At 35.3% G+C, this 25,832-nt stretch overlaps 1 protein-coding gene across 1 annotated transcript in view; it reads right to left on the bottom strand.

The window, feature by feature from the left end:
- Positions 1 to 25,832, bottom strand: part of sema3e.S (semaphorin 3E S homeolog) — an 81,231-nt gene that overhangs the window by 44,065 nt on the left and 11,334 nt on the right. The window contains exon 2 of the mRNA XM_018255747.2: positions 3,822 to 3,976. Within this exon, the coding sequence (XP_018111236.1) occupies positions 3,822 to 3,976 (155 nt within the window). The remainder of the gene's footprint in view (positions 1 to 3,821; positions 3,977 to 25,832) is intronic.

Below are 25,832 nucleotides of genomic sequence, written 5' to 3'. Positions count from 1 at the left end.
TTTAGGGTGGAGAACCCCTTTTTAATATTGATCTGAGTCTAGCTGCAAGTTTGTTTTTTTTAGCAAATAAAATTAAACACCAAAACAGCCAACATCTTAACTCCATTGGTGTTCTGTTCCAAGAATTTTAAGAAGTATAAACAGTTTATCCACAGATATTCTTAAAATAAAGTCAAGCAATCTTCAGTTCAGATTCCTGTGGGTAGCAAGTCTAAAGAAAATGACAAAATAATTTGCAGCAACAGTGAATGAGCCTGTTCATAATGTACATATTTTTCACATCACATACATAAGTTAATCAATCTTAGTTTTACTGTACAATTGAAGTCCATGCTGACTACATTTTTTTTTATTGATTACAAATTTAGGATAATTTGTCATCTATTCAGCTTGAAGCATTTATAATGAGATATGTCCAGCCATATCAAACATGCACTATTCTGAACCTTTGGCGCCACTAACATAATCAGACCTGCTGATATTCATACTGAACATCTAAACTTTTGCTCAATCTCAAGAGTACCTAACAATGATACTCAACTAAAAAAAACACTCAATTGTATTTTTTATTACAGGCAGTCATTTGAAGGTGAGGTGGAAAAGATGGAACCCAAGACCGCCTCTGTCTTGGTGAAAAATGTAACATCCAGAAGAAGTATATATGCCCCAAATGTTTTCTTGAATATCTTTCACCTCAAGTTTTGTTACAATGAATAAATGAACGTGATGGAGCCAAATAAATACTTGGTTTAAATAATTCAAATGTGATTTAGTTCAGGCACCATCACATGGAAAGAGAGTAAATTAGGTAATTTAGTGTTTCAGTGTCCCAAACAAGTTTTATTTTTAAGTCATGTGAAGATCATCGTCAAATTGCTTAAAGCGGACCTGTCACCCACACATAAAAAGCTGTATAATGAAAGTCCTTTGCAAAATCAACATGAAGCCCCAAATTTTTTCATTAAAACATCCATACATGTTATGTCATATATTGCCTGCCCTGCCTCTATGTCTGAGCCATAGAGTCAGGACAGTCAATTACTTTCACTTTCCACTCTGCACTTCCTAGATGTCACTGCACTCCTCACATTCCTTCTCCCTCCTCACACTCTATAATTGATTACAGTACTGGGCATGGGCATTAGATGTTCTGTTCAGGCACATGCACAAGATTTTGGGGTGATTCACAACTTTCCTCAATAACAGTGTCCACATAATGGCACCATCCTGCTTGTTGTGATTGAATTCCAAGGAAACATTTAATTAACAGATATAGAGTATGTGAAGTTTATAGTGGTCAACTAACATGATTGAAAAGCATCTGAAATTATTTCTTAGGGTGACAGATCCCCTTTAATACCAAAGAACTGTCTTGTTTTTTATGGGACAGTATAGATCTACAGTTTTTAAAACTTTTGCCACATTGGAGCATTCACTACAAAGGTTCTAACTTATGAAGATACAGTATGTACAACTTTGTTCTTTTAAAGTAAGCTTTGATTGGTTTAGAAAAATGAATGCAAGTCAGATTTTGTAGGGTGAACAAATTTATCTGCATATGATACAGTAAGATCATCTGTTTGAGGTGCTTTCATTTGGAGCACATAATGCAGCACAGGCTTAGAGGACGGAACTTGTCACCCTTGTCACTACTCATTGCAGACACACAGGCACATGTTTTTATGACCAAACTTCATATGTTATCCCTTATATTTCATTTAAGAAACATAAATGTCCATGTATCATTTGCAATGTGATTAGTACAGCTGTAGGCTAAAAATAATTAATAAATGTTACTGGGCAACATTACACTTTATACCGCAGACAAATTTGTCAGTCACATTAATACTGAAATACAGTGACTGATGCATCCCTTTCCTAATCCAATCTATTTCATTTGCATCAAAAGCAGCTAGTGCAATGTGAGATGGGAATTTTAGTGTGAAGAGAGTTGGGAATTTAAAATTTCCTTTGGGAATAAAAGAGGAAGCAGCAACAGCTGTAACAAAACCAAAATTATTCATGGAGCTTAAAACACCTAAAAACATGAAGAATTATATCTAAAGCCATGTATATTTTTTCTTTAGAAAAATAAACTGAGTGCTAATGTGTTAATGAAACAGGCTAGTAAGTTCACAGCAGCTGTCCATTAAAGGAGTTGTTCAGTAAAAAAAATAAAAACTGGGTAAATGGATAGGCTGTGCAAAATAAAAAATGTTTCTAATATAGTTAGTTAGGCAAAAATGTAATGTATAAAGACTGGAGTGACTGGATGTCTAACATAATAGCCAGAACACTACTTCCTGCTTTTCAGCTCTCTTGGTTTCCACTGACTGGTGACCAAGCAGTAACCAATTAGTGACTAGAGGGGGCCACATGGGCCATAACTGTTTTTTTTAATCTGAGCTGCATGCAAAGGATCAATTGCAAACTCACTGAACAGTTAAGTCCTAAATGGCCCTCCTTCAAGTCGCTGTCTAACTCAGAATGAGAGAGCTGAAAAGCAGGGTTGGATTCTGGCTATTATATTAGACATCCAGTCACTCCAGCCTTTAAAGATTACATTTTTGCCTAACTAACTATATTAGATTTTTTTTTATTTTGAACAGCCTATCTATTTATCCAGTTTTTATTTTTACACTGAACTGTTCCTTTAAAAATATTACAACTAAACTTGGATTCTACAATATTTACATAGATCTATGAGATTTATTTTGTAGTCACCAGCTCCGTTCTTGCCAGCCTCTCATTAGGTAGTGCAACTGCAGTATTAATAACTATGATACAGAGAAAGGCATGGGAAGTAATATATAAAGAATATGATGGTTAGTTGTGAATTTTACCAGAAAAGGTGCAATCTTGGGAAAAGGATTTTGTATTATGTGGATTATAAATCAAGACAATGCAATGGTGGAGAGAAAAATGTAATTTTCTTATGCAAAGTTCAATTTTGAAGTAACTGCATAGCCATATTGAGAAGAGAAAAATCCTATAAATCATTACTCAGGTGTCAGATTTAATGAACTTCTGCACTAAAATTATTTCCTGAAAGAGCTTCTGTGCCTCTGCAGTTGTTTTACATTTAAGGAATTAGCTAAGATTAAATTGCAGAAGTGTTCCAGTTAATCAACATAACCCACAAAGGTAGAAAACACTATGTTTGCAGTGAATAGGGTGATTGTCAAGGTCAGGCTTTCATCAAGAAAACAAATCTGTAATTTATTCCAAAAAGAAACAAGGCTGTCAAAAATATGACATATTTAGGAAAATATCTATTGAACATAGCATATATGCTTTATGGCAAGAGCAGGCAGACTAATTTTTTTTGAATCTGGACATGGTTAAAGAATTAGAGAAAATAGCTGCTTCATGTTTCAGTCTTATCAATGGAACCAATTTTCAGAGACACCAGAAATCTGCACATTTGGCCTTTGAAAGGCTTAATAATATTATGAGTTAAAAAATACTAATTGAGTCCATCTCATTAGCTTCATTTTTTTCTCTAATAAACGGTCAATCATTACGTAGAAAAATATCCTGTTCGGTAGTTAAATATAAACATGTGTGACTAAAACAACATTTGTCATGGACATAGAGTCTTTTAGCAAGAAAGACAAAACGAAATCGTAAACAAGGCATAATAACTTGCTAGAAAATATCTATATAGCATGTACATGAAAAGGTATTGGGTGTTATAGACCCCTACCAGGGATCTTTTAATGAGTGTCTTGTGAACATGATGGAACACTGGACAAAAAGACAATTTCTAGAATGTGTGATTCTTTGCAAGTGTGTTTTTGTTAATAGCATCATTACAGTACCTCTTTGCAGTTTTCACTGACTTGTTCCAGGCTGAGAGAATACAGAAGATTTTTGCCTCCAACAAACAGTCTTTCTTGATATTCATCCAAATGCATAATATGCAAGTCAAGGAATGGGCTGTGGAAGACTGATGTTCTATTTAAATCCCTGAGCTCTGTAAAAAGAACAGTATGAATATATATTAACTATATATTACTCCATGTAATCATGCATGCACACAATTTGATATATTATCCATCCATCTAGCTAGTTATTATGTATTTATATAGTGAGAAACCAACAGTGCAAAGTCCAAAATCTGACTGGATGGAATGGACAAATTCATTTTTGTGCATTTCATTCAAAACAAAATTCATCTTATGTGCATCTCATATTAAAGGCGTGGTTCACCTTTAAGTTAGCTTTTAGTATATTATAGAATGGACAATTTCTAAGCAACTTTTCAATTGGTCTTCATTTTATATATTTTTTTATAGTTTTTAAATTATTTGCCACCTAGGGGGTCACTCACCCAATCTAAAAAACAAATGTTCAGTAAGGCTACACATTTAGGGGCATATTTATCAAGGGTAGAAGTTCGAAGTTAAAAAAAACTTCAAACTTCGAATTCAAAAAGACCAATCGAATAGAGGTCGAAGGTTTTTGGGGGTCGAAGTGGTCCGTATTCAGCCTACTTCGAATCATGCGATCGAAGGAATAGCGCCTTCGATCTACTTTGATTCAAAGTTTTTCCCCCAAAAAACTTTGATCTCTCAAACTCCACCAATTGACTCCAAATAGGTTCTAGGAGGTCCCCCATAGGCTAAAACAGCACTTCGGCAGCTTTTAGGTGGCGAATGGTTGAAGTCGAAGTTTTTTAAGACAGTACTTAAAAAAATGTGATCTTCGAATTTCGAAGTTTTTTCAAATTCGAATCGAAGTTGGACTATTTGATGGACGAAGTATCCAAAAATTACTTCGAAATTCAATGTTTTTTACTTTGAAAATTCACGTCGACCTTTGATAAATCTGCCCCTACATGATAAATTTAGATATTAGAATTTCAAAGTTTTGTTCAACTTCAAATCGAAGTTGGACTATTCGATGGTCGAAGTACCCAAAAATTACTTCGAAAATTCACTTTGACCTTTGATAAATCTGTCCTTATTGTTATTGGTACTTTTTATTACTCATCTTTTTATTCCGTCCCCTTTCTATTCATATTACAGTTTCTTATTCAAATCACTGCATGGTTGCTAGGGTAATTTGGACTATACCGAATAATAAAAAAAAACAATTTAAAATTGTCATAGAATATCACTTCGTACAACATACTTAAAGTTGATTTAAAGGTAAACAGCCCCTTTAAATGTAATGTTGCAGAAAAAATGTTCTATTGTTTTCAGTTTTATAATTAATTATAATACATTAAGTCAAGAGTCAAGAGCACTTTTTACTTTAATAGATATGGAAATAGTCTAGACAACTTTGAATATGGTTTGCATATTTCTTGTAAATGGGTTGTTCCCCTTTGAATTAACTTTTAGTATGATACAGACTACAGAGTGATATTCTATGACAGATTGCAATTGGATTTCATTTTTTTATTATTTGTAATTGTTGAGTTATTTAGCTTTTTATTCAACACCTCTTCAGCAATTTGGTTGCTAGGGTCCAAATTACCCTAGCAACCATGCATTGATTTGACTAAAAACTTGGAATATGAGTAGGAGAGGCCTGAATAGAAAGATGAGTAATAAAACATAGCAATAATAAATGTGTAGCCTTACAGAGCATATGTTTTAAGATGGGTGACCCTCCTTTGACATCTGGAAAGTGTCAGAAGAAGGTAAATCACTTAAATATTATTAAAAATAAATTCTGACAACCAGTTGAAAAGTTGCTTCGAATTTGCCATGCTGTAACATAAGTTAACGTAAAGATGAACCACCCATTTAATGGTTAGATTTTTGTTTATATCCAAACTGCATCTTATAATGTGAAAAGGTATTTCATTCTAGTTATTAGGCATTTGAATGTTTGAATGCTGGAATTAAGTATGGATAGAAAATGATCTCACAAGAAAAGAAGAACAATGAAAAACAACATATTTGACCTTAAAACACCCTACAAAATGGTTGCTGCAATCATTGATCATCCTGTATATCTACATCAAGCATAAATCATTTTACATTTATATTGGAAAATTGCAGAAAAAAGGGCTTATCATTTAAGTAAAAGAGATAAATACATACCAAAAAATGGAGACATTACAAAGGTCCTTAGACAATGTCTATTTAAAATACACCTAAGAATGAACATAATTTAGCCTAAATAATCTCTTCTTTGTAAGGAACTACCTTTCCTTGTTGTTATTGTTAACAAAACATTTTGTTATGCTTAGGGGTTAGGTGGAATGATAAATGTACATTCTGATAATCAGTTGTCTTTTGCCAGAAAGTATTTTGAAAGCCAAATGATTTTCAGTTACTTGCTAACAGTGCAACAAGAGAAACATTTCACAGTTATTATTTAACCTTACTAAGGGGATTTCTAGGGTAAATGAAAAAAGGCCTCTACCAGTTGAATTTCAGAGATTTTTTTTTCTATTGTCTTGCATAAATCCATTAATATCCTCATTTAATTGCAGAGATTATTTGCAATTATTTAAATGAAACTTCACTAAGGATGCACTGATTCCCTTTACAGTTTCAATTTGGTCAGATCCTATGCTTTTCTTTCCCCAGCCCCTTTTATTACATTTGTTTTAGCCCTGATCTAACTGCAACATGTTGTCACATAAAGAAATTAGACAAAAGCAATAACATATACAGATTAACTGGTCAACCAATACCAGTGATGTGAACCAGCATATTGTTATGTGTTTGTTATGTAAAATGATTGATTTGCATTTACATTTTTTTGTAAATTCAAAATTATAGAATGAAATTTTGCAATCTACTGTACAGCTAAAGTAGCTGTACAATTTTATGGTTTGTGCTAACAACTGGTTATACTTATATAGGTCATTCACAATTAATGGCAAGGTTGTATCTTTAGTAAACGTGATCCTTAGAGTTCAACTCCCTTGTGATTACACATTCATAGACATTTCCGATTTTCAACAACTCTCTGCAACTCAGTAAAAACTCATAAATAAAACCAATTAAAAACAAGCAGAATGAAATGCCTTTATTCTCGTCAGGTCACTAGTGCACAGTGGCAGAACAGGCTCTTAAGTAATAAATACTTAATTACAGTCAGCAATAAACAGCAGTGTAGTGCCATATTGTGTATCAGTGTTAGGATCTTTATTCTGGGACTTTGATCAAAGTATTTAAAAAAAACTCACATTTCACCAGGAAGTAACAAGATATATTCATCAACAGAGTCAATTTTCATCACACATGAGTTGAGTGCTTCTTAGTAGATTAAGATACAGAATGCTACAGAATAAATAAAATTAAATGTTCTGCTCATTTCAGCATTTTCTAAGGATGTAGGCATTTTGCATTCAACAATAGCTGTAGGGTTGCACTTTCCTACCAAGACAAGAATTTCTAAAGAATCCTGCCTTCCCGGCCCCAGACAATGCCCCCAAAGTCAAGTGTGACAGAGATATGTACAGAATATACAGTATATATATATATATATATATATATATATATATATATATATATATATATATATAGATATATATATATTTATTTATTTGAGATGATATTCTGCCCTTTGCACATAATGTAACAGTATACTGTACTAGCTTTAATATAGAAAAGGATTACTATAAAGCTGGGGTATGAATAACAGTTTATTTAAGGGACTAAAAGTGTCAAGGGTTATTGGCTTTGAAACCTGTACGTCCTCTAGGGCTTCTGTGGTAATTTTATATATGAAGTTATGGTATGTAGTATTATAATTCGGACAGTGACTCAAACTAATGAGTATGTATAACCTTGAAAGAATACACAGAGCCCACTGAGCATGTGAATGTCACAGAAACTTTCTAAAATGGTGACCCCCTGTGACAAGTTTGAAGTCCTGGATCATTGCTTCTATTGAGAAGCTGAAACTTTAGGCTGGTGCAATAAGTTCATCTTATAAATGATGGAATTTTAGCCCTGTTTGTGAAGATTCTCATTCATCCAGGTCATGGTATATCTGTAGAAATAAGTCAAATCAACTAGACTTTATGTATTTTTTCATTGAATACATTTCACCAGTCATCCAACTGGCTTTCTCAATTCAGAATGCCTTATTTACAAGTTATTCTAAATGGAGCTTGCCAGTTGGATGACTGGCCAGATATTTTTAGCCATATTAATTTTTAGGCTTTAGTTCTCCTTTAAGTCCAAACTGTTGTTCTCCCAGCTCCCACTGTTAAAAAATATATATTCAGAATGTATTATCATACTGATTACTACTGGATTGACATCTGATATACCTTAAAAAAGGTGCATCCTTTTTCAGTGGGATTGAATTCATGTCGGTGGAGGTAAAAGAAGAGTGTTATGAGGTAGTGCTGTTCAAATGTTCAAAGTAGGTACTATGACAGGATGTGTTCAATTGTTAATAGTCATTCTTTGACCCTTCTGTAATAAGATTCATCAATGCACCAAGTTTGCCCTGGTGCTATAACCCATAGCAGCCAATAAAATGTTTGCGTTTCAAAGGTGACCAGTAAATGCTTCTACTACTGAATAGAACTATAGCAAGAATTGCATCTTGTATCCCATAATCCCATTTTACAAAACAACTTTCAAGCATTTGTAGCAGAGTGATGTGCTACTGACTGACAGGGTAGGACTGGGGGGCCCCGGGCCCACCGAGGCTACTGCCGCAGGACCCCCCTCTGGGTCCATTGCCAGGTTTGCCCAGATGATCCATTCCCCGCAGCACTGCACATGCTGTGACCTGCCCGAAAAAGGAAGGTCGCGGCAGGAAGCTTAATTTATGGAGCAAGTCTAGATAGCACAGGGCCGGAACCAGGGGTAGGCAGAAGAGGCACGTGCCTAGGGCGCAAAGGTAAAGGGGCACCAGGCACGTACCCCTTCTGATGCCTCCCCCTAGTTTAGACCATTGTGCCCAGAAGATGTTGCTGCCGTTCTTCCAAAGTGCTGCCGTTTTCCCAAATGCACTCGAACTTCCTAAGCGTTTGCACACTTTCACGCATGTGCTCTTGTGCTTCCTTGACACTTCCGCACATGCGCACTAGCTGCTTGCGCTATTTTGCACATGCCCAAACAGTGGGGTCTACGTAGTCGGCCGGGTTGCCTAGGGCACCTGGCCAATTTGGCTCAGCACTGAGATAGCGGTTCTGGGCCCCCCCAGTCCAATCCTGCTGACTGACCAGCTGGGTCTGATTAGCATTAGGTGGCTAATCAGCACTCCTTATAACACAGGCTGGTAAGTTTCTCAACAGATCTCTGACTGCGAGACAGGGAAAAAGAGTCTGGGATCCTAACATTAAGGATCCTATGTACCTGTGCACACACAGAAACCAGCATGGAAGGACTGTGATTTGACTCCCTTTTTGTTATTATTACTTATACTGCTGCTGAAAGACATTTCTGTTTTTTTTGGAAAGAAAACTGCCTTTATTTTTACTTGTTTGCTACCGGCTGGAAATAAAAGCCATTTTTCTTCAAGAGACTTTTGCTGTCCTGACTAGTGATGGGCGAATTTGTCCCGTTTCGCTTCGCCACAAAATTCACAAATACCCTGCGAAAACTCAGCAACTTTAAAGGAGGCCACATGGCACATAACTGTTCAATCAATTGATCTTTAGCATGCAACTCAAATTCAAAAGCAAACAGTTATGACCCATGTGCCCCTCTCAAGTCACTTATTGGTTAACAGATAGTAACCAATCAGTGGAAACCAAGACCGCTGCAAAGCAGGTAGTGTTCTGGCTATTATGTTACATCCAGTCACTCCAGCCTTTACAGATTACAATTTTGGCTAACTAAATATATTGAAAACATTTTTTATTTTGCACAGACTATCTATTTACCCAATTTTTTTTATTTTTATACAGAACATTTCCTTTAACCTGAAATTATATAGCAGTGGCAGCTTTTTGTGAACTGTCTACATTTAGTCAATTATTTATTTATCATAAAGTTATTAAATAACCCAATATAAATTATTTTCATAGCATAACTTATGGACAACAACACTATTGTAATGGATCTGTAGGTTGACACTGTTTGTATATTCATTTATAATTTATTTATTATTATTTTATTGTTGTGAAATTTCAATTACCGCATGACATAAGAACTTCCTGCTAATATACTGACTTGGCTTCCCCATGGTTGCAGGCACGCACTATCTATAATGCTTGACTACTCTCATTTTGTCCCTATGAAGTGATTTTTGATTAGCTCAGATGAGGGAGTCAAGTAGAAACAGACCAGAATTGTCCACAAACAGTTCCATTACTTCACTATTCTGGGTACTTCCAAGCATTAGCTTTAGGTTATACATACTCATGGTATATGTATGTAATTTAAGTATAACATTTTTTCATAAGATTTTGCAGTAAGGTTACATTTTGCATGGTAATGCTATAACATCACTAAAAATAAATCTCCTCCATCACTCAAAAACAGAAAAACATCTGTGCAACTGATTATGTTGAAATATTCTGACATAATCTTACACTTGAGTGTAATTTGTAAACCATACAGCAAAACATTGTATGATTTTAAATCACTTAAGACCCACAGAATTAGGTGTGATGTATACCCCACCCATCCCAAGAATTTTCACCATAATTACATTGAAAGGAGGCTAAGCCACTGAGATTTTAGATATAATAAATAATGTATAAAAGGATTCCTCTGTAATTGTTGGAAATATTTCTGTAGACGTGTTAAAAATTAAAGCATTATAACCACAGCCACAACTCAATAATTCTTTATTTAGATCAGCCACATTTGGAGTGGAAAAATAATCAACCAACCATTTAGGTTAAGGGAAAGTATATAATGGTTTGCAAAAAGAATAAAACTGCAATGTTTTTAATAAGTCAATTATGTGCCAGAAAACACATTGTAGTTAGACTGTATGCCCATGAGTGAATTAAGAGAATACGTCTCTGCAATGCACTGACAATTCTGACAAGGATGGGCTTGTAAAGTGTACTCTACCAGGATGCAGTGATAAAAAACTATCCATAATAAATGCCTTGATGCTGTGGTTTGCTCTGGACATATAATCTGGACCAGAGTAGTAAACAAGCCCCAGTATCTGTTTTAACTGATTGGAAAGAAAACCATGCATGTGCAGTTAGATTAACCACATTGGTGTTTCTCTAGATAATGTATTTAAATAATACTTGCACTGCATGTATAGAGACATATCACTGAAGGGGGGGGCAGTAAAAAAATCCATTGATTACTTCAGTAATGGTACAACATTCTTTAATTGGTTGTATATAAAAAGTTTTCTACTTTTATGAGCTGTATATTACATTTGTTTGTCTTCATGATAGTTCCTCTTTAAGAATGACTGATTATAAAAAATATTGACTTTTTGCAGCTGATCTTTCACAATGTTCCTTAAGATTTCCATTTAATTTTACTTTTAAAGGATGCTGAATAACACTATTCTCACAGAATTTTAGCTAAATTTAAGTAATACACATTGGCTTTCTGAACAAATACAAATAGTTTTTAAAATTTAATAGCACACATTTAAAATTCTTGTAGTGATGGATCATGAAATGGAAAAAGAATTAGAACTTGAAGAACGTGACAAACTGCACTGATCTTGTCAAATAATTAAGACAAATTTTAAGAATTTCCCGGTGTACAAGTACTAAAATAAATATATTAATAAGTGCCATTTAAAGTTTCAGACAAGGGGTTACTGAGGCCAACTAAACTCTTACAGCATAAGACAAAAATTGAAGTCTTGAACTGAACTCACTGAAAGTTGTCATTAGTCTACTATTATTAAAGTGAGACCAAGTGATAAAAAGGGTGAGCCTCTGAAGACCTCATCAATGTAAGCTACATATTTGACTGACACATAGGAATAAGGAATTTTGTCATACCTATCAGCACTATACATGTTATATCCTGAAAGGTCTCCAAGCATTTTGCCAACCCAACCATACAATGGCCATGTAAGAAACATCTGGATCTACTTGACACATTATTTTGCTCAAAATTCACAACTTCTGTTATCACTAATTCATCTTTACAAGTCACTTTTTAGTCTCCTACAAAATATACAGTATTTTTTAGCAAGAAGAAAGAAAAATAGTAAATATAATAATCAAGTAAAGCATTTTATAAGAACCTATTTGCTTAGCTTCCTTTAGGCATAAGTGTTTCCAAAATATACCTCTAATAAAGGGTAAGAGGTTCTGGGAGTTCAACAATATTTGCAGGGCTATATTACAGCCCCAGAGGGTAATTAATTATACAACTTACTTTGTGTATAATTATCCACTGTAGTTGTATCTATGTGTTTGTTTGAGTAAAAAAACGTAGTTAGTATTTCTACCTATATCATCCAATAGATATCTATTAATAAATTGGTACCAACTGTGTTTATTTCTTCTAGGCTAATTGTAGCATGTTTAGGGCTGCAACTGTAACAGTCTGGGTTGGCTAATGTGTCAGAGCGTAACAAGGGAAGAGTCTCTCTTCCTTTGCAACTGCCAATGCTATGTCCATTCATAGTAAGCTATTTCTAACTTAGAAATTAGGTTATTTTACTGATTTGACTGGAGAAATCTTGCTTAAAAGTTCATTGTCATACCACTGACTTTAAAGCATGCCCAGTAAATACTACAATTTTAGCTCAGACAGCTGATCTGTGAGGAGTATGTATGGAAACTACTGATGGATGGAGCCTTTGGGATGTGTTCTGGCTACTGTCTTTTTGACAGTGGTTATGATTGATTCAATTAGGAAGAGGCAGAAATGGGCACCAGCTATAACCCTGTAAGGATCAGGCAACCCCAACATTTTCATGTTAAACAGGAGTGTGTTTTCTGAAATAACTGTCCAGGAGGTCATACACATGCTTTACATTAACTCTGAGAGTTGGCTGTGAATTACCTATTAAATACAGTATATACATGAAATTTTCTATTTTGAAGCCATCTTTTTCATTGTTACATTTTTTAAATTATAAATACAAGATGATGACAAAAAATGATAGCCACAAAATGAATTGTGTATCATATTAAAGGTATAAATACAATAGATACCAGTATAAACCTAGAAAGAGATGTCTTAAAAATGAACCATCCCTTTAAGGCTAATGTTAAAAGTCAAATAAAAAATAGTTTTTGTACTGTATCATAAAAGAAACTGCATCTGAGAAACTTACCATAGTCACACAGAAACATAGAGGTAGTGGAATAACAGGTTCAAAATTTGCTACTGGTTGTAACGTGTGCTCCCTTACTTTTAGGTGCCCTGGCCGGCTGGTGCGTTCCGGGTCCTCAGCATGCTCTCCAGTAGACGGTCCGGTAGACATCGCTGCGCAATTGCTTTGCAATTGTGGCAATCATCATATTCTGAGGCTGCATGTGCCATCTTTGTTTTGGGTTTTTGTCTCCTTCCGCTCCCTCACTTTCTTCCTGTGGCACCAAGGCTGCCTATTTAAAACCATTCTCTCATTATGCTTTGTCCAAGCTTGCTTCTGGTTGTGTCCAGATCTTGCTCAAGCCTTATTTGCATTGTGTGTTTCTGGTTTCTGATCTCCGCTTGTCTTGACTACAATTCTCGCCGCCTGCCCTTGACTGTTTGCCTGTTTTGACCACGTCCCTTGAGTTATCCTAGTCTGTACCGCATATTGGTCTCTGAAGTTAGTGGGATCCTAACTAGAGCCACAGCAGAAAGTTCTGGGCCCCAAAGGGGTGTTGTGAAAACCGAGGACTTGTTGGGCTCTCCCACTTTACGAAAGAGTCTGATTTGTACCATCAGCCTTTTTCCTTGGTACCTGTCTAACTAGCATTTTACACTGGTCTAGGAACCTACAACAACTAATCAGCAGGGGTAAGTTATGAGTCAAACAAACATCTCAGTGGTTGCTGTGGGTTATTAGGCCTGGACAAACTTTGTGCCTTTTATAACCCTTTTCCTTGGTCAAAAATCAGCCCTAACAGCTCTAGCAGAGCCGAATTTTCATCTTAAAAAAATGGAAATTTGTTTCTTAAAGACGTGCAAACATTTAACTGCCTTAAACTTTTCACTTTTCATAAACGCATCTATGATATAAAATGGACCATCATTTTTGTGCATGTGCTTATTGAGAAGTGCAGCAGAGATGGGAGTAAAGATGAACTGCACTAAAACTATATATATATGTTTTCATCTAGAAAAAACACAATGGTAAGATTACTCCTAAGTAAATGGGAGAGAAAAATGCCAAATAAAATTTTTTTTGGCCTGTAAATAAGAGGGAGCTGGACAATTAGAAGGATTGGAAACCCCGGATAATCTGAATAATGTAGAAGAGGATTTAGCACCAAAGAGTATGTTTCTATATAATCGATAGTATGTTTCTACTTTTTTTACTACATTTATAACATGAATAGTGATGGGCGAATTTATTCACCAGGTGCGAATTCACAGTGAGTTTGCGCGATTCGCCGCCGGCGAATAAATTTTTGAAACGGCTGCGAAAATTCGCTGACAAAAGTTCGCCGGCGTCATAAAAAATTGTCAAAACGCTGTTTCGCGAATTTCTCGTGAAATTCGCAAATTTTCCGGCGAAGCAAAACGGCGCAAATTCGCCCATCACTAAAGATGAAGTTTCAAACCAAATTGTTTTGTTTGAATTGCTAAGGTTATTATGTCTGCCATTCTGTTAATTAATCCTGTTAAAGGGAGTGACAGAATGCATTGTTCTCTATGATAATTGGTTAAAACTGCCAGTAAAACTATCCATACACCAGGGGAATTCTTGTATTCACTCCCTATTTTCCTAGGACTAGGCTAATAAACTCTACGGCAGGGTGCTCCCTATTAAAGATCTGAAGGTGAGAAAGAACTGTGAAGATAAAGCAGTAGCCTAATTAAGGGCCATCACATGAACACACAATAACTGTTATTATGGGTTCAGACCACCCATGTTTTATAAGAATGGTGTAACTCCCTAATTTTTCTTCTCATGCATACTTGACCGTGAAAGGCTTTCATAAGGGAATCATTCAGCAGGAGCAAACCTAAAAGTGGGGATATAGTCACCAAAACAAATATGCAAAACACTGCAGAATATACAAATAAAAGCAGTCATCCAGTTGATTGGATTCGTGCCTTTATATGTCTATGGCCCCTTTATCACACCAATGGTTGCAAAAGTTGAATGACTTCAACCATGGTTGCACTTAATAAATGAGCCCTGATTTATTACTTGTAGTGGCATTCCTAAATGGATAAACCACCTCCAACAGTGCATTGTAGCAAAATAAGAATGTTATGAATAAGAAACCAGTGCTGCCTGCAAGTTACCAGGAGAGTCAAAAAGCCACTTCTGGTAACTTCAAGAGCCAAAAGCATCCTGTGACAAACAGTCTACAAGATATTGTTCATGACTGCATATGTCATGTGACTCATACACAGTCTTCTATTCTCATTGATTCTCATTTCAAAAATGCTTAATGTATAGGATTTTATGGAATAACACAAAATGCGTGGCACAGCACTAAGTTACATAGTAATTCAGCCTGAAAAATAGTATTACTCTATACTTTCTCATTACCATGGTCATCTGGACCATGCTTTATATATTCTACTCATTAATACAGCTGTGTTACACCAAAATTGACTTATCTGGTATCGTCTGGTATAATTGATATAATTGATTTTGTATGGCCAAAGTGTACAATGTCATTGTCATTATACACACATGAATATTTTCTGTGTTCAATGACTGCCAGAACACCACTCTGAAAATAGTGTTAATATGTACTTAAAACAAATCACCTTTAAGTCTAGTTAAGTGTGATGGATTCATCACACTGAGTCGTGTTTTCTCCCTGGTATTATATTATGAGGAGAGACAGTCTAGGGGCGTTTGTAAATCTGGGGCTGTGTGTAAAGTATTGTTGGAATCTCAGTCTTTAAAAAGCAATAATGGATCTTTAGCTCAGAGTCCAAAAGTAGATTAATAAATTGCTGTAAACAAGAATCCAGTCCATGTAGTCCATAGTTAATGCAGACCACTCTAGTTAGCCATCATGAAACCAAAAACAAGGCCACATAATACTGTAATATTTTATCATGCTGACTATAAACTATATGTCAAATTGCCATTATTGTATAAATCAGTTGTAAAAAAGGCACCACTTTTGTATATCTGCATTTGTTATATAGTAGTATGTGTATCTGCAGCTCTGTATATTTTTACAATTCAATAATACTATAGACAAGGTAAAAACAAAGAAGCAACACTACTTATTAAACTTTGCTCCAGAAAAAACAAGATTCACTTGTGTTAGTTGACCAACAGTAGCCTTTAAATGTGCATTAAACAGAAGAGAAACAATTTACAGCTTTATGCAAACACTTATCTAACACTTATAACTAGTGACTCATTCTTGGCTTCAATAACATTGCCATGCAAAATAAATGATGGTTGTTTAGTTCCTTGGTAACTGGAAGTAAAATGCATCCTACACAAGGCCACTTCAAGCAAATACAATCATTAATCACTGGAACACAACAGAAGCAATCAAGCACTTGAATAATATTTTTTTCCATATTATCTCTAAAATGCTTTACATTCAGAATAATCACATACTGCCACCAATAAAAGTAGGTTTTCTCCCTGGGACATCAATAGATCATCCAAAAAGCTGAAATCTTGAATACCATGATAATTCAAAAAACATAATTTTATTAAATGTAAAAAAAAAATCTTTTTCTATTACATTTGCTGTTCATCGACATACTTGCTGAGATATATAAGGCCTTGGTAAATAAGAAAAGACTCTGAGCACTACTGTTATTTATGTTGTGAGTTTATCCAGGAGTTTTATATAAGAGTATATTTCACTTTGCTCTTTTGTTTGAATAATTGGTCATATTCTGATTTTCTGCTGTAGCACTGACAGGCAAGACAGCTGTATAGTTGAATCCCAGTGGAAATTACATCACAGGTGTCATCAGTTGGCTAAATACTGCTTGAAAAAATAAAATTCCAGATTGAATGACTAAGATATTGGGTATAAAAACTGAGTGGAAAAGACAAAATAAACTTACATGTCAATGCTAAAATTACATGTTAATGCTTGTTTTTTTTTTTTCATAACCAACTATTGGCTGAATGAAGTCAAATTTAAATAAATAGATCCTTTTATACTAAGAGCTAGATATATATCTATATATATATAGAGGTATTTAAGTGCAGTCTATAGAAATGCTTGTCATTACAACTTATTGCTGTCATGCCCTCAACTCATGTATGTTTTTATACTCCATCTGTTTTTCTAAGCTTTGAGCAGACTTAACATGATGAAACAGATCTATGTTCTGAGATAACCTTTTAAAGTGCTGACTTTTATCTTCTGGGTCATCTCATATTTAGGTAATACCTGATTGAAAAGAAAACCTGAGATGCTCTTTCATCCCATGGGAAAATGTTAAAGGAAAACTGTCTGCTTTGTGAAAGGTGCTGCTTAAAGAACCCAGACTTTGAATGAAAGAGCCTAATATCATCATCATTTATTTATATAGCGCTTCCTCAGACATCAAAAATGACCTAAACAAGGTCAAAGTAGGGGTCTAAACAGTGAATTATGAAAACTGATAAAAGGCCAGCAGGTGTAATATAGTGGTTATACTAGACAATTGGATCAAATGATAGCCCTGTGATTTCCACTATTTGGAAATACAGTTTCCATTGCTCAAGGCATGGGACTAACTCTACTGTAAGACTTTCCTGGCACCATATTGTAATCCTCTCGTTAATTTGAAAAGTAAAAAAAAAAATACAATCATTTAATCTATTCAATTAATCTAGGCAATATAATTCATATATCAGCAGAACAGTCCTCTATTATGCTGAAGAATTTAGAGATGGGTGAATCTGACTTGTTTCGCTTCTCCAAAAATTCACCATATGCATTAAAGGCAAAGGGCAACACATTTTTTTCACCCATTGGAGGTGGTAAAACCATCACTACTGAAGATGAAACATTCTCCAGGCAAAGAAATACAAAATGCACAGAATAGAACACTGATATACTGCAAACAAGCCTTCTTTTCATACAGATTCTTGTAACAAACAGGTGCTTCCATAACCATGATAATACATGATGCACAGACATAAGCAATTATATGTACAACAAATTGAACACAATAAAAGGAGCACATAGTAAAAAAAGCAACAACTAAAAGCAATACATGCCTACAGACACATTACAAATATATTTGAGAAATTTATAATAATATAATACTTTTTTATAAAAACTATAATAGCTTCTTAGCAACCTCCCAGTATCAAACTTTCAACAGAGAACAAACTAATTTTCTACAATGCATTAACATTTTTCCACTAAAAAGCATGAGATACTTTTTGTGAAATGATATACATATATACCTTTCATTTACACAAGGGCCCTAGCTCTAACAAACTGAGCAGATAAAAGCCATACAGGTGTAATTACAATATCTATAACAGTAGATATTGTATGAACTTTGTGTGCTTTTTGAGCCAATGTATACCTACGTACTGTCTGTAATAATACAATGGTCCCAATGTCCATTGGTATTTTACACTACCATTATATTTGCCAAGTGTCGTATTGTTTTAAAAGATCTGTAAGAGGCACTGTAACACGCTACCAATATATTTTTGATACCTTTTTAGTTCTAGAAGCTTTACAAGTATTTTATGAATAGAACTTTGTTTTGTAGCACATAAATTCCATGAATAGAGGTCTGTTTTAAAAAGTCTGAGAATGTTACAATTACCATTCATTATGAAAAGAGCTTTGTTTTTTTTATTATGTGTTCACTATGTAATATGAAGTTCATCGTTGTTTTATTTGTCCTGAGGAAGTGCAGAACTGTAAGTGTGAACCAACATGAAAGCTCTTTATAAGCTAACGTATTATGTTGAGAGTCATCAAGATCATGCAGGTGTTCATTTTTTTTTATATGCAGGCCTTGACCGATAATATTTATTATGCTCATCAAAATTACACTTGTTTTCTTTGGAATCTTTCTTTGTTTGGCTGCCAATAATGGTAATAAAAAAGAGAACTTTGTTGTGTACTGAATACTAATGTGTACTAAATGTTTTATAAATGAAATAATTAGCGATGGGCGAATTTATTTGCCAGGCATAGAATCGCGGTGAATTTCGGTGATTTTGTAGGATGGTGTTGAATCGACAGATCGCGTCCTACAAGTCTGATGCATGGTCCAAATATAATGGGACTGATACAAAAATCTGAAGTGTAAACTACACGGAAGATTTGCCATCCGATGTGACACATCCGTTGGAGGGAATGCTGCATCTTCATCTGCCAGAAAAAATCTGATGGTGTCTGAACTTGAATGATGAATGAAGACACGTGAATTAAACACACCATTAGTGATGGGCGAATTTATTCGCCAGACGCTAATTCGTGACGAATTCCTGCGATTCACTGGCAGCGAATAAATTAGTGAAAATTCAAGAATGGACGCCAGCTGCAAAAATGGATGCCGGCATCAAAAACGAAATGCCGGCACCGTTTTGTGAATTTTTCGGCGTTTTGCGAATTTCCCTGGAAATTCGCAAATTTTTTTGCGAAGCGAAATGACCCAAATTCGCCCATCACTGCACACCATCTGACTGCTATTGGGATCATATAGTGTGGGATCCTTCAAAATCTCATGCTGTTGCTTGAGATTTTGTGGGTAAGATAAATCTGTTTAGTTTAGTCCTGAAAATAAAAATAATGAAATGTCTTACTGACTCTGCACCTTCTCTCCAACATAAAAAAAAATGTAGCATGTAGCTGTTTCTACGGTATGTATCTGTAGCAATTATGTCAGAAAGGGACTTATTGGGAATACGGTAAGCTTTGTCTGGATACTGCATGGATCAATTGGTGACGAGCTCAGTTTGTATCAGGTTTGAAATAAAATGTCTTAATTTTTATTAATGTTGGGAGAACTGCAACAGAAAACAACTAAACAATACCTACTTTGTGGTTTATCTTGTAAATTATGTATTTAAAAGGCATTAAAAATATCCAACACAAATTCCATGACTTGCCTTATGCTGAACATTGGCGTGCATTACCCTACATTACCAAATGTTAATAGCTAGTGATGAGCGGCATTTTTCCCCAAGTTTTGCTGCAAAAATTATGCCCATAGACTCAAATGGGATAATACATTTTGTGTGTGTCAAAAATCTGTCACATAGTCTTCAATGCACAAATTTTCAGTGAAGCAAAATGGGTCAGATTCGCCCATCAAAGTATTTTCATGATGAATACCTTACCCTGACCTCACTGAGCATTTATGAAACACAGTAATAGTAATAACAGTAGATAACAGTAAATCTGACTTGCATTGGGTAATTTTTAGCAGAACCGTCATGAATAACCATCAAAAGAGAATCTACAATATGTTACACCAGCCCATCATTTGCAGTTATTTATTTGTATATTATATAATAACAAGTGTGTTGGCATCCTCATATGATATATTCTGTGCTGACACATTAAATTAATCTCACACTTCTACTGAACTTTTTAACTCCAACATGATGAGCGATTGTGTGTATAAACTAAAGCTCAACACAGAATTATTGCTGAAATGCTACATTTTAGTACAACACCAGTAGTATCGTCTTCTCTGTCCATTCACAGCATATGCTCTTGGTTACTTGAGTTTAAGCAACAACTCAGCATATACAGTACATTCAATATAAAATAATTATACAAGGCTTATGAGTAATTCAGATTCACATTACATAGTGACAGGGAAACGTTTTCTGTACCAAAATTGATAAATAGCCCTTGATCATTACCTTCTACAACAGATATAACCTCACTTTCTGATAATGTTTTCATGATTTCTGATGACCCCTAATCTAAGCATCTCAATAGTATCCTATAGCACAGTGATCATGTGCAGTGCCACTGGAACTCAAACGATGGTCCAAAAAAAGGAACTGCTGTGGACAACTTTTAAGGCATGGGTCATTGTTGTTATGGGTCTACTGAGCCCTTGGGCTCGTAAGTAAGTTCAATCTATGAAATACAGCATTTCTAGCAATATTCTTTTTTTAAACATTTGAAATATTACTAAGTTTATGGATGTTATACATAATTGACTGCTAATTGGAAAAAATAAGATCAAACTAAAATCAAATATACCCCTTTAGCCAAAGCAATACATATTGCCAATACACTGAATATAATTTCCAAACCTGTTTCACACAATAGATCTGATACATTTCTCATTATCCCCATACAGTTATAAGGGCTGCATTATAAATAAATTCTCTTTTATAATTGATCCATAACCTCATGGGTCATATTTATAAAGGTGTATACATTTTCTAGAAGAAATTAAATACTGTATAGTTGACATCATTGTTTTTTGGAATGCTGTTCACCATGTCCATTTAATGAAATGTGGAAATCTGGCATAGCCACATGCACACGCTAATAAATTCAAATTTACTCACAACTCGAATGGGAGGTTATTTACAAAAACACTCAAACTAATATTCAATCGAATACAAACGACCCAAACATTTTAATCGAAAACACTGTCAGGAACGCAATTAACATATTCAAATGGTTCAATTGACATTGACTTGTACATGAACTCAGCAGGTTTTAAGTGGCAAATATTCGAATTAGAATTCTTTCCAGGGTCCAGGTGTGATAAATCTCACATTCAAGTTGAAATCCAAATTTGAGTTGTTGAATTAAAATTTGAATTTGTGAGTTTTGACCAAAAATAATTTACCAATTCGCACTTTAATAAATCTGCCCCTATATGTTCATTACTTGAAGCCACTTTTATTTTTTGGTGGTACTGTTTTAATTCGTGTTTATAAAGTGAGCAAGATTACAGAGCAGTAAATCTAATAATTAGCCATGAAATGCATATATGCTGTGATAGCTTGAAGCAATGTGGAGAGACCTTGCTAATCTGCTCCTGACACAAACCAGCACTATCTTCCGGTAGTAGCCCATCCGCAAGTTCGAAGCACTTAACTTTTGGCATCTCTGAGGCAAGCATCATATGCATTTCATAATTTTAATAGGCTTGCTCATCAAAGGGCAAATATAGTATATAGTCATTAATAGTGTTATTGTGTTGCCAATCTGTAACTACTGGCTAATCTTTAAACATTTCTTCAGCCCTCTGTAATCTTGAGGAAATGATCTAACATCAAACGATATGTATTACAAAAGATATTACATACTAAGTTTTCTTCGGAGTATTATAGAATGATATATCTATTTTAAACACATACATTTTAATCAGCAGTGGTGTAACTAGACACCTAGGTGCCCTGGTGTGGAAATTTACAACTGGGCTCCCCCCCAAGGGCTGGGCCAAGCCGACTGGGCACCCTAGGCAACTCGGCCGACCAGTCCGCTACCCCCTGTGTGTGTGTGTCCAAACGTGTGCACGCACACCTCCGATCGAATGTGCGCATGCGCAGTAGCAGGAGGCAGGGAGGGTAATGCAGGAGAGGGGAGGAGCGAGAGGAGTGGCAGAGAGGGGAAGAGAGTGACGAGGAGAAGGGAGGGGAGAGCTACAGAGGTGTAGTGAACACAGAATTGGGGTTGGCTGAATACTCTTAATAGGTACCTGCCAAGCGCCCCCTTATGGTTGCGACCTAGGCAGGTGCCTCTTCTGCCTACCCCTAGTTCCGGCCCTGGGCCTCCCTACCGCATGCGTGTCATGGGCAGATAATGTCATACCTAATCTCCGACGTTTCGGTCCCACATGGGGACCTTTCTCAAGGATCCTTGAGAAAGGACCCCATGTGGGACCGAAACGTCGGATAAGATGTGATTTTTGATTAATAAATCAACACAATTTCACCAAAACTACAGTGAGTGCTGATCTTCTTTCCATATATGAATTACATTTGGATCGTGCACCTCTGGCTTCATCCTTTGGTTTGAGTGCAGGCACTGTGGCACTCTATACATATATATATATATATATATATATATATATATATATATATATATATATATATATATATATATATATATACAATATTATACACACCTAAACTATGTATAAGTAGGAAAGGGCATGTTGGTCATATTATTCTGCACTGTAAATAGGTTTAATCAGCAGAAGCAATGCATTTGCAATCAGAAATGCCATAGGTTAGGAATGCATGTGCATAAGCAGGGGTCATCACTAGATACTTAAACTGTTCCAGTCCTTTGAAATTCTAAGTGGAAGCTTGTGCACTTCTGTTACAGTTAAGAGGAAAAATGAGCCTGTGGAGGAGTCAAGTTCTTTTGATGAAACAGATGTCTGCAGTGAGCAGAATTTATACTACACCATTATTAGTTGCATAGTTAAGTTTGTTGGAAAAAGTCCATCAAGTTCAACCCCCCCAAATGCTCCCCAGTGCATATATGTTCACACATTTATACAGGCCTATCCATACGCTCACATATTTAATACATATATATATATGCTGATATCTATCTAATTTCGAAGTGGTAAAACTTCGAAATTCGACCATCGAATTGTAAAAATTCGATAGTCAAATTTTTTTTTTAAATTAAATTTAGCAGTTTTCGATCGAATTCAAATCGTTCGATCGAACGTAGAAACCTTTTGATCGAACGATTTTCAAAAAAAAACTTTGACTCCTAAAAACTTAGCCAAATACTGGCTATAGGTTCTAGGAGATCCTCATAGGCTAATATAGCAATTCGGCAGGTTTAAGGTGGTGAAGTATCGAAGTCAAAGTTTTTAAAAAAAGACAGAACTTTTATTTTCGAATGGTCGAATATTCAAAGTTTTTTTAATTCGAATCGAAGTACCCAAAAATTACTTCAAAATTCAAAGTTTTTGAATGTGAAAATTCACATTGAATTCACTTCTACCCTTAGAAATGGAACCCTAACTGTAGATTTTAATATCACAATCGTCTTTGCTTTTATGCATGTCCAAGAAATCATCCAAGGCACTCTTAAAGGCATTAATGGAATCTGCCATCATAACCTCACTGACCTCACTGTGAATAGCTGCCTCTGTTGCTTTAAATGAAATTTCTTTTCCTCTAGTCATGTGATCGCTTCTGCCAAGTTTAATTAGATTTTTTTGCTGGAGCACTGGAAAATGACTGAGCAAGAGATTTGACAGTTGTTTGAGTCTTCCTCGGTGCTCCAGGATACGGAAAGGAGTGGTAGCGTATGCACAAGTGACAGATGGAGGGGAGTTGTACCTAGGAAGAGAAGCACTTGTGCGAGCAAGTGGCGTAAGGTGGCCGGCTTAAGAGAGCTAATTGTAAATCTGGGGATGTTCTGCTTTGATCTTTTCAGTGGGAAATAATATGCATTGGTATCTGTCTATAATGCCCTAGCAATCATGTCCCCTTGCAAGTGTCTCCAAATTTCCATCCTTATATGTTTAGTTGCATGTGTCTCCAGCTCATTTATATACTGTACATCTTATCGACTAGAGCACAAAACTGTATTGCATATTCAAGGTGAGACCTTGCCAGGGACAAAATGATGTCTTTATTCCTCGGTTTAATGCCTTTTTTATGCAAGACAGTACATTATATACTATAGCAGTCACTAAATGGCACTGTCTAGAGTTAACAATTAGTTATCCACAAAAATCCCAAGACGCTTCTCAACTAAGGATACCCCCAACACGCTACCATTTTGTATAAAACTTAAATTTATATAATTTCTACCAAGTGCATAACCTTGTTGCTATCAACACTAAACCTTATCTGCCAGTCTGATGCCCACAAAAAGTGCAATTACCTTTTGTAAGGTGAATTATTTAAATCTTTCCAAATAACTACTTGTGGTTCAGGTGTGGGTTATTGTTTCAGGTATAGGATCTATTATACAGAAACCCATTATCCAGAAATCTCCAAAATACTGAAGTGCCTACATAAGCAATACAAATATACCCCATATAAAACCAACAATTCTTGTTTTTTTTTTATTGATTTACTTTTTTCCTGTGAAAAGAATTCACTTTTTTTCCCCCTGAAAAAAATTCACTTCACCAGTTTTATTATACAAGATGGTGCAGAATAGTTAGAGTGCTGTATAACTAATACATTTTATATTAATATGTAACTTGCTCTATAGTACAAAAACGGAATGCTTTTTCTTGTTATAGATCCCCACGTAATAATGTTAAATGACTGCAGATGCAATGGTGTAATGTGGGTAGCCCTATAGAACAGAATGAAACGTAACCTGAAAGTCAAAATTATATTTATCATGAACTTCATCTAACCCCAAATTACCTCCAGGGTGCAAAACCGAAGATGCAGAGGAAAAGACAGTTCCAAAGTAATAACCAGACCATGCTATGGAATCATGCAATTATTGGTTTCTAGGATATTTATTGCCTCCTGAATAAACCTCTCCAGCATTTCTTGAGGTACTTTCCATTACAACTCACGTTTGCTGATATCATACAGCTTAATTATGCTGAGGCCAATTTTGTTTGCAAACCTCTGCTCACTGTATAGAGACTTACACAATTCCCAATAGTATCATTTCAGAATTAGATTAAATGCACATCAGTCATAATTTTTAAAGTTTATCAGAATGTAGAAGGGTATTTGTTACCCCGAGGAAGGGGTGGGGTGGTTCTTCTGTCATTAATTAGGTGAAATTGTATTATGTTTGGACAGGGCTAAAGAATAAGTCTGTGCAAAAAAAAAAAGACAAAGAACTTCTATGAATGCAAAGATTGGATTTTTTTCAAAAATGATAACAAGGAACAGATGGTTTGGAATTATCTAGACAGATGGTGCATTAACGTTAAAGCAAACAGCATATATCTGAAATGAACGAAAAAATGTCACCA

Source organism: Xenopus laevis, chromosome 3S (assembly GCF_017654675.1).
Source record: "Xenopus laevis strain J_2021 chromosome 3S, Xenopus_laevis_v10.1, whole genome shotgun sequence".
Classification (NCBI taxonomy): Eukaryota; Metazoa; Chordata; class Amphibia; order Anura; family Pipidae; genus Xenopus; species Xenopus laevis.
The sequence above is the reverse complement of the archived record's forward strand: the minus strand, read 5'-3'. Positions and strand labels throughout refer to the sequence as shown.